This window comes from Sorex araneus, chromosome 6, assembly GCF_027595985.1.
Source record: "Sorex araneus isolate mSorAra2 chromosome 6, mSorAra2.pri, whole genome shotgun sequence".
Taxonomy (NCBI): domain Eukaryota; kingdom Metazoa; phylum Chordata; class Mammalia; order Eulipotyphla; family Soricidae; genus Sorex; species Sorex araneus.
In genome coordinates this window covers 28,866,942-28,880,365 of record NC_073307.1, presented here as the reverse complement: position 1 = coordinate 28,880,365, position 13,424 = coordinate 28,866,942, and the positions used below count along the sequence as shown (strand labels likewise).

General features: G+C 37.2%; 1 protein-coding gene across 2 annotated transcripts in view; it reads right to left on the bottom strand.

Moving 5' to 3' along the window:
- FNIP1 (folliculin interacting protein 1) overlaps positions 1 to 13,424 on the bottom strand; it is a 112,488-nt gene that overhangs the window by 27,464 nt on the left and 71,600 nt on the right. Inside the window, exons 7-9 of one of the 2 annotated variants that reach the window (XM_004609840.2) lie at positions 8,894 to 8,977; positions 7,481 to 7,552; positions 2,193 to 2,328 (exon numbers count right to left, since the gene is read on the bottom strand). In XM_004609840.2, coding sequence (XP_004609897.1) covers positions 2,193 to 2,328; positions 7,481 to 7,552; positions 8,894 to 8,977 — 292 coding nt within the window. The remainder of the gene's footprint in view (positions 1 to 2,192; positions 2,329 to 7,480; positions 7,553 to 8,893; positions 8,978 to 13,424) is intronic. The other variant, XM_004609841.2, reaches the window with a different exon arrangement.

Genomic DNA, 13,424 nt, shown 5'->3' with positions numbered 1-13,424 from the left:
CCCTGCCCCAAGCAGAACCCCGGCAGCCAAAAACCTCCAGAATCTAGCCATAACCATGCTCAAGGCAACTCTCCACACATTTGGACGAGCCTCACCCATGTAGGAACTAGCAGAGGAACTCAGGTATGCAGGACCCGTGGCTGAGATCTCCAAGTCAGCTTGGATTGCGACTGGGCCTCCTCTACCCAGCTCCCCAATTTTCCAGTAGCTTGGCATTCACACCCACAAACTGCTCTCAGAGCCATGTAATCTCATCAGCAGCCAAGATTCAGACTATAAAATAAAGCTCCCGGAAGAGAGTGGCGCGGTATCTCCTTGTGTTCGTGGCTGCATTCGCGGCCATGCAACCTCTTTGTACCTAAAGTAGCATACATTTGTTTGGTTTTAACATACTTGCTTGTATTCTTATATGGGCTTAAATGGCTCCAGAATTAAATACAACAACCTTCACACACTTCCCTCTTATTGTGGTGGGAAAATCCTCGCTGGTGGGGTGGAGTTTGAATGTTATCCGTAATGAACTACTGTAAACTACTTTATGAAAATAAAATGCATAAAAATCGCAAAAAAATTAAAAAAAGAAAACATGGTACATATACACCATATATGCCAGTAGCAGGGAATACTATGCATAAGTCTTTAGAAAAGGTAAAGACTAGTAATTTGCTGCAACATGCATGGATGTGGAGAGTATCATGTTAAGTGAAATCTGTTGGAGGGAGAGGAACACACTAAGAATAATCTCTCTCTCTCTCTCTCTCTCTCTCTCTCTCTCTCTCTCTCTCTCTCTCTCTCTCTCTCTCATATGTGGGACATAAAGAAACTTAGTAGGAGAATATCAAATGCCTAAAGGCAATAGAAACAAAAAGGAAAACTTGGCACTAAAGAGGCTTTAAGAAGCTTGGCACTAGGGCAGGGGTAAAAGGGATAAGCTTGGGAACTGAACACTAAGACAATGGGGGAGGGGAAAAGTGCCTACCACAGAGGCAGGCTAAGGGGCAGAAGAGAAAAATGGGATATTGGTGGAGAGTAGTGGGCACTGGTGAAGGGATTCATGTTGGAATAATATATGTCCTAAACTCAATCATAAATATCATTGTAACTTTTTAATTCATGGTGATTCAATTTTAAAAATAAAAATACATAAAATAAAATTGCAATCCAATTTCTTTCCTTCCTCCCTCCCAGACTTTTGGGTCACACCCGGCAATGCCTGGTTCTGCACTCAGGAATTACTCCTGACAGTGCTCAGGGGACCATATGGGTTGCCAGGGATAATATCTGGGTGGTCCACAAGCAAGGCAAACACCCTACCGGCTGTACTATCACTCTGGCTCCTACAATCTAATTTCTTACTAAATGTAAGGTAAATGTCTGCTATTGTATCAAGTAAATCTAAAAATTGTTAATCTTTTATTTGAGAAATCTATAGCACAGTGGATAGGGTGTTTGCCTTGCATGCAGCCAACCCGGGTTCGATTCCTCCATCCCTCTTGGAGAACCCGGCAAGCTACCAAGAATATTGTTCCCGCACGGCAGAGTCTAGCAAGCTACCAGTGGCATATTGGATATGCCAAGAACAATAACAAGAAGTCTCACAATGGAGATGTTACTGGTGCCCACTTGAGCAAATCAATAAGCAACGAGACAACAGTGCGACAGTGCTACAGTGCTATTCCTTTATACACACATTGTTAAAATAAATTAATAAAAAGATTAGAACTACTTTTCATTCAATTATGTCACTAAAAATGTAAATAATCAGAAGCCATAGAGAGGTAACCCAGTATTCAGGGTGTGTGGTATATATATAGGACTTGAGTTCAATCTCCCACCAGCATGTGGAACTATGAGAATCAGCAGATGTGGCCCTGGTGGTTCCAGTACCACTAGGCCAAGTACTGAACGGTCTTATCATGGCTGGCTGAATACAACCATAAGTGGTCCCCCAGACCTTTCAGCACTCATGAGAGACTCCCTAGTGTCTGCAAAAACAAAGTATGGAATCAAAATACATGACCAACCTCAAAATGCCTTAATTATATATACATAACTTCTTCCTTGTTTGAGGATCTAGTTTTTCTTTTGATTGTAGAAGTAAAATTAAAGATAAATAAAGGGAGTAGTAAAGGGAAAAACAAGATGCTTAGCCTACAATTATGAAATTTTTAAACTGGAAGGTTAGAACTTACCATCTAGGAAATACCCCATTTTCCAAACTTGTTGTTTGGCTCCTTCGCCAACGTCGCTGGTAGCTGCTGGCACAACTTCGGGTAAGTGAAGAGTTTGGGGAAGGAAATGGTGTAATAAACAAGCTGCTAAGCGATGCTGTAAAGTCAGAATAAGAAGAAGGATAATGTATAAGATAATTAAACCAGTATAAAATTCTTTTTAGCAAATTTAAGAGTAGCGACTCAAACTTTCATTTGCTTCCTAAGTCTCAAAACTTTCCATTAAAAAAATACATTATTTTTTTTTTTGGTAGGGCACTTGCCTTGAAGGCAGGTAACCTAAGTTCGATCCCCGGCACCTCATGTGGTCTCCTGAGCCCACCAGGAGAGATCCCTGACCGCAGACCAAGAGTAATCCCTAAGCATAGCCAAGTCTGGCCCCAAACCAAAATAAAGCAGAACAAAAGTACACTTTTAGGGACCAGGAGACATTACAGTGGTTAAGGGGAATCTCTAGCATTTGCCCAACCTGGGTTTGTTTCCCTGTAACATATGATCTAAGCATCATCAGTTACAGCCATGGAGCCAACAGTAAAGTCGATTGGCCCAGGTAACCCAAAGCCTGCGGTCGAAAAAAAGTCGAATCCTCTAACTTTTTTTTCACATAACCAATGATCTGGTTGGCAAAATATTGTTTATGGTGTCCCTGGACCTGCTGAGCACCCAAAATAAAATACAACAAAACAAAACAACATCACTGATGGAACAAGGTCCCCAGAGGATGAAAGTCATGTAGTAACAGCATGTGTTGGCAAGACTCTGAATATAGCTTTTGACTTTACCTACATCTGAATTCAGAAGAAAATGCTACTTTAAAATATTCCTTTAGTAATCAGCCTGCTCTCTGGCTTAGCTGAACCTTAGATTTTACATTAAAGAAAACACAATGTGATACAACTGTAATATGGCAGTTGAGTTTTAAGAAAAAAAAAGCTATCAGTCAGGAAGCTACATAGTTTAAAGGGCCAGAGTACAGGCTTGAAATCTGATCTCTCACACTGGTCAGAGTACACTCCTGAGCCTTGAGCCAAGAGTATCTCCCAAACAATGGGTGTGATCCAAACAGACTATATTTGAAACTATGAATCCATGCTGACAAAAGTGGGGCAATTTGTATTAATTAAACCACATTTAAGTGCGAACCACTGGTGGTACACACTAGCAAAAAACCTGTTAATGATGTCACTAAAAATGAAGTGAGTTAAAGATGATATTAGAAATCAAAGATTCCTTGAAATAAAGAGAATGAAGACAGCTATTATCAGAACATATGGGATACAGGAAAAATGGTATTAAAGAAGTTTGTAGAAATTCATCAGGAAGAAAGAGTTCAAATAAATAACGTAATAAATGAACAGCACAATTTAGGCAGCTATAAAAAGACTAACAAAGACAACCCAAACCAAGCAAAAGGAAATAAAAAAATTGAAAACAAAACTCAATGAAATGAAAAGCTTTAAAAAAAAAATTAAAAGGTCAAAGAAACCAAGAGCTGGTTCTTTAAAAAAAAAAAAAAAAGCAAAGTGCTAAACAAAGAAAGACAGAAGACAGAATACACAGAATCACAAAGGAAAGGAGAGATGTCACAAGTATTGCCAGTGGGGCAAATCAAAAGATCCACAGAAGTTCAAAGGATCATTAAGATTAACATGGAACCTCTATTCCATGAAATCAGAGAACCTAGAAGAAATGGATAGACTTTTGTACTCTTATAATCTTTCAAGAATGAACAAAGAGAAAAACAGAACACATGAACAGATCAATTACTATCAATGACACTGAAATGATAATAATAATTTAAAAAAATCTCCCTAAAACAACAACATTATCCAGAAGAGTGTATTAGCGAGTTCTTTCAAATCTTTAAAACAAACCTACTTCAAATCCTTTTCAGGCTCTTTCAGACAGGAATCCTTCAACCTCTCAAAGAGGTTCATTGCAGCACTATTCACAATAGTCAAAATCAGGAAACAACCCAAGTCTCCAATGTTCAAGTGTCCAAGAACAGAGGATAAAGAAACTACTATATATATACACATGTGTGTATATACATACATATATATATATATATATAAAATTAAGTACTACTTGGCTATAAGAAAAAACCAAAATCATACAATTTGCTATCTGCATAGAACTGAAATCAGCCAGATGGAAAAAAAACAGACTTAGAATGACCTCTCTCATATGTAGGATAAAAAGAAGCATGAATAGGGGAATAACAAACAAAAGGAACAGTATCTAAGAACTGGTCTACAAAACTGGGCTTGTCATGTCAATGAGATGTGGGGCCTGATGAGTGGGTGAGGGAAAAGAGGGGTTCAGGTGCAAGTAGAAGTAAGGGGCAGGAGGTAGGAGGAGGACCCTGAGACAGTGGTGGAAGGAAACAGATACTCTGTTGAAATGGGGGGCTATGGTGTTAGAATATGTTGTACTCATGAAGCCCTATCATTGACAGTATTATAAAACTATAAAATCACAGTGACTAAAATAAAAATATTAGGATAGTAGGCAGTGCAAAGAGTATTTAGTGTTTTAAAAAAAAAATCCAAGAAAAGTAACACTGATAATATGCTTTTTTTTCTGCGGTGAATTATCTTCTCCATCTTTACTTTTTTCCCTATTAATTGGTTCATTTACATGTCTTCCATTTGCATGAGTATTCTGAATAACATTCAAAAATAATCCTTGTTTTACTTTTAAAATACTATTTTTCCCACTCAAATTAAAAATAACATAACATAAATAAAATAATTGGTAAATCATATATTTATTACACTTCTGAAACTTTTTGTTGCAAGGCCACACTCGACAGTGCTAGGGCTTACTCCTGGCTCTGTGCTCAAGGATCACGCCTGTCAGTGCTCAGGAGATGATACAGTGCTGGGGATAGAGTACAGGTCTGGTGCATGCAAGGCAAATGCATACACCCTCTGCTATAACATCTCTCTCGTCCCAAGCCTCTGAAAATTTGGCCACTTTCAAAAGTATTCACTACAACCTATTACACAATAAGGAATAAAGATGATATAGATCAAACCAGGAAAGCATTGTTATCATGTACTGAAAAGAAGCATGCCAGATGATACATTATTTTAAAGGACTTAAAAATAAGATGAAGATCTTATGAAGATCTGCTTTATTAAAACTCTGACAAATTAAAGGGGAGAGGGAAGAGTTTTATGTTCCAAAACTTTTCACCACCAAGGAATCAATTTTAAACTATTTTCTTGAAAAGGCCATATTTTATCAATTAGTAATAAATATTTTATAGTGTAAGATTGGGTATATATACTATTAAGGATACAGCTTTATTAAAAATTCTACTCTGAATCTGGAAAAGCTACACCTACTAAACTTATTATTAGAAATAACTTTATTTGAAAAAGAACAGGTCAGAGAGGTAATGAAGCAGGTAGAGAACACTTGCCTTACAAGCAGTTGAACCAGGTTTATCCCCAATACCACCCCAATATGCTCCCCTAAAGCCTTCCAGGAGTGATCCCTGAGCTCTAAGCACTGGCATGTGTAGCACAAAACAAAAAAAATAAATCAAAAGTAAGAAAATAAAGAAAACTAATGCAACTTATTTAAATGGTATAAGTGAATTTAATGGGTTAAGAAGTCTTGAAGATCTAGTCAGACCCTTCATTCATAGAATGAAGAGTAATGAGATGAATTAATCACCTTTGAAAACTTGGAAAATATATGATTTTGTCATCTTGATTAGAGGTAACACTCTTAACAGTCGTTGGGGGACCAAAGGCAGTGCCTGGGATGAAATCCGGTACAGCAAAGTGCAGCAAATGCCTTACCCACTGTACTATCTCTTCTGCCCCAAATGAATGGTGGTTAAATTTCTAACACAAAAGTGAAAACTAGGGGGCTGGAGCAATAGCACAGTGGGCAGGGCATTTGCCTTGCACGCGGCCGACCCGGGTTCGATTCCCAGCATCCTATATGGTCCCCTGAGCACCACTAGGAGCAATTCCTGAGTGCATGAGCCAGGAATAACCCCTGTGCATTGCCAGGTGTGACCCAAAAAGCAAAAAGAAAAAAGTGAAAACTAAATCTCCAAATTAGATCATTAAAATTCATGAAAACAAAAATTTAAAAATCAATTATTAAAAAGTGAGACAACTTTAAAGACACAGACTTTTTGTATCATAGCAGTGATTCTTAATTCTTACCATTCATTGTTGAGATCTTAGAATCCAATGTTGAGATTTTCATCTTATTTCATTTCTCAAACAAAGAGACCTATCCTTTCCTCTAGGTTAAATTACAGCCTCTAAATTTAGAAGTCAAGCACGCAAAAAACTTTTTTTTTAATGCTCTTATTCTAACACAAACCATGTAATATATGGTAAATCTGAACTTCTCAGACATCCGTGTATAGGCAAAACTAAACTATAAAAAATTTAGACAGCACAACCACATAACACACTGCACAACACAGAGGGATGACCACAGTGAATCAAATTTCTTATGCCTACAATAATTCAAGTCTATGATTACTTCTATCACATAATCTGTGGACCCTGAGAACCATTTTTCCTTTAAGTGGATCATACCTAATTAATTTCATTTTTTTCCTGGCTAATTCCTATTGATTTCTGAAATTGTACATCAAGTTGTGCTTAACAGAGAGATAATTTTCCAAATCAAGTGATAAACTTGTTCTTTTGAGCTGCTTTCCACAGATGTATCACAAAACACATCACATAATTAAGATGGAAACTTTTTTGTCCTCTGAATAGAATTTTTAATATATGAGTAGAATCTGGACTTTACCCTTTCTTTGAAGAAATCTCCAGCATATTTCCATCAAAGTTGGTTAAACAAATTTGAGAACAGTCCACATTTTAAAGAAACACAAATAACATTGGTTCAAATGCCTAAGTGTTTCTTAGAATGCGACTATTTAAAACCCAAGTTAGAAGTAGGGAAATAAGCAATTAAATTGTTTTATTATGTATTTAGGCAATCTTTTGAATAATATTTAATTCTTAAACTAGCTAAGCCTAATCCAATGTGCATTCATCCAGGCCAGGCTTTTCCAGCAGAGTAAATAGTAAACATAAGAAATTTTAAGTATTTGCTATTTCTACAAACTTTTGTAAAATTAACACCAATATTAGCAACTATGTACAAAAAACTGGTAAAGCAAAGATATAAAAGAAAATCAATGTCTGCTAACATTGATGTCATTAAAAAAACAAACAAACAATACATGAACTTGGCATTACCAGAACGTGCTATGCCACTGTCTCTGTCCTCATTCAGCTCTCTTCCAGGCATGTCCATTGGGTTGCTATGAACTGTGAATTAGGACAAAACTGTTAGCTGCAAAATATACCACTTTTTGGTTGATATTGCTCCTTTGAAATTGCAAACTAAATCATGCTCATTTTTTACATTCCTTTAATTTTCAACAGCATGGCACAAACCCAACACCAAGAGCTATTACTCAGTTGAACAAGCTTTGACATCAATCTGAAGATTTGACATATAATATGAATATAATCTGTGATATAAAATCTAAGGAAATAAGAGGTGATTGAAGTTTTAGGTGTATATTAAATGATGTAGGAAAAACTCACAATACATTATTACATAAAAAGCAAGATATTAAACAATAAAAATGATAGCAGCTGGGGCTGTCATGAGTAGATTATGATTCTATTCTACTTATATGTTAAAATTATTAATAACAAAGCCGTAGAAAAATAAATACTATCCCCCCCTTTTTTTAAAGGAGGTATTGCTGGGGGGCTAGAGCTATAGCACAGCAGGTAGGGCAGTTGCCTTGCACTCAGCCGACCCGGGTTCGATTCTCAGCATCCCATATGGTCCCCTGAGCACCGCCAGTGGTAATTCCTGAGTGCAGAGCCAGGAGTGACCCCTGTGCATTGCCGGGTGTGACCCAAAAAGCAAAAAAAAGAAATAAAAATAAAAATAAAAAAATAAAAGGAGGTATTTCTGGCTGGCAAGGTGGTTAATATCCTTTCATCCACTTTTATATTTTCCAAATTTTCTATACTACGTACTGTTTATCTCATATTTTAAGGAAAATGCATATTAATTAAAACAAGGATCTATGAACAAATTCCTGGATACTGAGGTATGAACACATTCTATAGCATTAATTTAAAAACACAAACAATATTATATGTCTTTAATGAGCAATATGATGGTGCTTGTTCATCTAAATCTTAGCTCTAAGAGAAATCATCCTTATGGAATAGTGTAGATCAAAAATTTTATGATGTAAGACAGGATATTTTCTGTAATTGGTGAACTATGATACAAAGCTACTTAGCCATGGAAACAAGAGAGTGTCACATTAGAATTTTCAATTGGTATTATAGGAAATAATGTTCAATCTGAAATTTAACTTAGAATTTTAAAGCTAAACTCCACAATGGAATAAAAATGACTAAAAATTTCATGATAATGTCAATTATATTGCACTTCTGGAAACCTTACCAATACTTATTTAATAGAAAGTAACCAAGTTCTTCCTTATACTTTCTAAGTAATGTTTTTTTAACCATACCTACCCCAATTGCACTTATCTACTCTCTTGTTTCCACAACTTAACTACAGATTCTAGCCACTGTGGCACACCAACTAGTCTACCCACACAGCACATCGCAAACCTGCAAAGAAAGAGGCGCTCCTGATCAGACGGAGCGGACCCTGTTCAGAGAATGCCCGCCTGGGGCTGCAGAACTGTGAAAGACCTACATGGCAAAAACGTAAAATACACATGAAAGAGGGCTGTTAGAGAAGCCACAATGCATCAGGAATAAAAGGTGAGCTAGGCAGCACAAAAGCAGACCAACAGATATGGAAACTTTTAAATCAAATAAGAATAATTCAAGTTGGTTTCCCTTTTTTGAAATAAAATTATTTTGTTCTGGTCATGATTTATCTCAAACATACAATTTCATGCTGATTTACCAACAAATCTCTATATAGTAATAAAAACTTCCCCTATACAAGGTAAAAATTAAGTACTGAACATTTTCTAGTCTAATACAATGCTTTTAAAGATTAAGTACATAGACATTTACATAATCTGACATTTGCCAATTGTTTCATCTATCAAAACTTCGTTTTTAAGATTATGTTGCATCTGCATAGTATGGCAAATATTACCCAAACAGTTGGCTGAGAAAACAGAACACAACATAAAACAGTAGCAAATATAGAAAAGGACAGTTTGGACAATAAATACAAAAAGAGGTTTTTCTAGCCTAGTCATGAGTTACAAATAAAAGAAAGCAAAGTTTCTAGGCCAAGGGTCAGTAGGGAAACAGAAATAAGAATGCAGTTCATCAGGACTAGACTCCCTTCTCTCCTCCTAAGAGGAGAAACTGCTATATGCTGATTTAAGAGTAGATATCATAGTCAGGAAATTTGAAAAAAAAAAAAAAAAGAGAGAGAGAGGGGCAATGTTAGAGCTTGGAAGAAAGCAAGCTGGTTACCTTTGGTCACACTTAAGCCAAGATAGAACAGAGGATTTCTAATTTGAAAAGGAACAAAAGATACAAATTGTATTTTCAACTTAACAGAGCTTTTTCTATTGTAAGAATTTCTGTAATTACGGTGCATGTGCAATAAATTTTCATATTTCACTGCTAAACTCCTTTTTTGATTTTCACATTTATTTCAAAACTTTATCTACAATCTTTAAATTTCTTCCTTATCCACCTCTTTCTTATTCTCACCATGACTCTGTGTAAGCAGATAAAAACACAGGCACACACACACAAACACACACACACACACACATACATACATACAAACACACACTACACAAAAACCTTCCCTTTCCTTCCTCCAAACTTAATCAAACCTTTACCCACCCTTGCCTCCTTCTTGCCTCAGTAGTAACAACAGTAAACATTATTCACTACTTCACTGTATGCCAGGAACCCACTAAGAAAATTCTTGTGTCCTCCTCCCCCCAATTTATAAAACTTTTATGTAAGTCAGCTACAATCTTTAAAACCAACTCTACCAATTCAACCACTACATCCTTTAAAAATAAATTATTGGGGCCGGAGCAATAGCACAGCGGGTAGGGCGTTTGCCTTGCACGCGGCCGACCCGGGTTCGATCCCTGGCATCCCATATGGTCCCCCAAGCACCACCAGGAGTAATTCCTGAGTGCAAAGCCAGGAGTAACCCCTGAGCATCGCTGGGTGTGACCCAAAAAGCAAAAAAAAAAAAAAAAAAAAAACCAAAAAACAAAATAAAAATAAATTATTGGTAGCATTATGTTTTTTCAAATTGAGGTAACATGATTTGTAACAGCATTAGTTAATTACTAATATCTTAGGAGTATAATATAACTGCTTAACACCGCTACCAAAGTACTAACTTCATCTTTCTTACAATCTTTTTCCCCATCAAAATTTAAGTCAAAACTCTATACTTTTGGGGCTGGAGTGATAGCACAGCAGGTAGGGCGTTTGCCTTGCACGTGGGTGACCCCAGTTAGATTCCCAGCATCCCATATGTTCCCCTGAGCACTGCCAGGGCTAATTCCTGAGTGCAGAGCCAGGAGTAACCCCTGTGCATCGCCAGGTGTGACCCAAAAAGCAAAAAACAAAACAAAAAAACTCTACTACTCTTTCTCCACTTATGCAATCCTATGAACTCAGTAATTCTTAAAATGTTGTCCAAAGACCACTGCAGGAGATCACTATGACCTTTTCAGGGACTTAGCCTGTGAGAACTTACCCTTTCCAACTTCATATCTGTGTGAGACTGAATTTTAATATATATATACCCAAAACAACATACACAAGAGACTATATGCACAAACAAAAAAGAGAAACCAGGCATTGTCTACTAAGCCTGACATACAGGTAAACTGCAAACTGTAAAGCAATGATGCTCTTCTCACAGATCTTTTTACCTTGAAAAACAGTTACTGCAAAACATATTACTTATGGCAACATTTAAAAATATTATTAGTGCTACTTTTTCTGTACATATTTGATCTTCCAGTATGCAAGGCACGCATTTTACTGCTGAGCCACCTCCCAAGCCTAGTGTTAATTTTTAATAAATTACTACATAATATTTACACATAAGTTTTAATTTTAATACAGTGTATATCAAATATAATCCACATAAACAAAATTTGTTATTCTGAATGTATAAAAGGATCCTAAGACCAAAGTAAACTGACTATGGTTTTTATCTTGGAAAGAAAATTAATCTCTCGACTCTGATTTCAATTCTCCTCACTGAAAAGGCTCAAGACAACTTACCAAAAAACTTCCTATTGCTTACTGCAAGAGTTTATATTACTTTCTTTTATCGAGCTGTATATTTAACTATACAACTGTAACAAAAGATTAAATCTTGCACTTCACCAAAGTTTAAATGGAACTAGAGGGCATCATGTTAAATAAGCTAGAAGGACAAACAGGAAAAATACCAGATGATCTCACTCATCTGTGGAATAGAGAAAGACAAAACAAGGGAATAGATGATATAAAATAATGACAAATCTTTTGTCTTGAATTGCAAAACAAGATTAGCAAGCAATGTGGAAAGGTGCATGGAAGTGGTGGGGGCAAAAAGACCTGACTACATGACAGAGGGACAGTGTTGAGGGTTGTAGGCACTTTGGTAGTGGTGGGGTGCATTAAATTTGTACATTAATAATACATGCGTTATTATAATCAGCTTACCTAAGCTATAATTTAAAAAAAATTAAAATATCGAGAAAGGAGGGAAGGGATGAGCTGAGTGCTTCTCCAATTGAGCCAAGAAAGTTTGACTTTGGAGGCTGAGATGGTAGTAAAGCAGATTGGGAACTTGCCTTCCCTGTGACCAACCTAGTGATCCTCAGTACCCCATATGGTTCCTGAAGCCCTGCCAGGAGTGATCCCTGAACACAGAACTAGGATTAAGCCCTGAACACTGGCGGGTGTGCCCCTCCCCACAGAAAAGATAAGGTTTGACTTTGGATAGTGGCATGATGAAATTTTGATGGTCTGCACCTGAGAATGTTGATTATTATGCAAACCCTTTCCTGTCCTTGGTACAGGGAGGTGCTCCTAATTCGACTTAGATTTGGAATCAATGAGAAAGAAAGAGGCATTGAATGGGCCCTAATCGAAGCAGGGAGTACACACCTAACCACTTTTTGTTTCAGTCTTATATATAAAACATTTTTTTAAACATCATGATACAAAGTTGGGCTAGAGTGATAGCACAGCAGGTAGTTCTCACAAGCTACCGAGAGTATCTCGCCCACACAGCAGAGCCTGGCAAGCTACCCAGGGTGTATTCGATATAGCCAAAAACAGTAACAACAAGTCTCACAATGGAGATGTTACTGATGCCCGCTAGAACAAATCGATGAACGGGATGATAGTGCTATAGTGCAATGCTACACTTACAAAATTTTTCTCTAAACTCCCATAATACTCTAGTTTGAGAGTTGGGAGGGTCTCCCAAAGGATTTTTAGGAGGTACAGGACCCCTTTCAGAAATTCTCAGTCAACTGGGGTAGTGGTTCAATTCAAGGGTCAGAGACTACAATGCTGCTCAAGTCCTATGGTGTCAGGCATTACTTGGGCCACCCTGGCAGTGCTCGGGGATCTCCAAAGCTGTCCCTTGCAATGCTCAGGCAACCCTGTAGTGCTAGAGCTATAAAGAGAGTCATCCACATACAAAGTATATTCAATTCCTTTCCATGAGTTTCATACAGTTGAGCACCTTCGAGCCCTAATGTTGAAGAAAATGGAACCCAAAGAAGAAAGGGATCAGGGTCAGAGAAATAGTACAGTGGGCAGGGCACTTGCCTTGCACACAGCTGACCCTCGTTCAATCCCGGGCATTCTATATGGTCTCAAGAGCCTGCCAGGAGTGATACCTGAGCACAGAGCCAGGAGTAATGCCTGAGGCCAGCAGAGTGCAGTCCAAAAACAAAATAATAGGAGATAAAAATATCTACAATAACAGAGGTCTGGGGGATTACTGGTAATCACATCTGTTTATATGGCATTATATCACAGCTAACTGCATAACACAACTGAAAAAAAAATCTTTTTTTCCATTTATTTTTTATGGAGACTATAAATGTTTGTTTTAGGGGTAGATAGAATGCACTATACCAGTGAATCTTGTAGCCAGCCACTTCGCTCTATACCTTGGTAACCT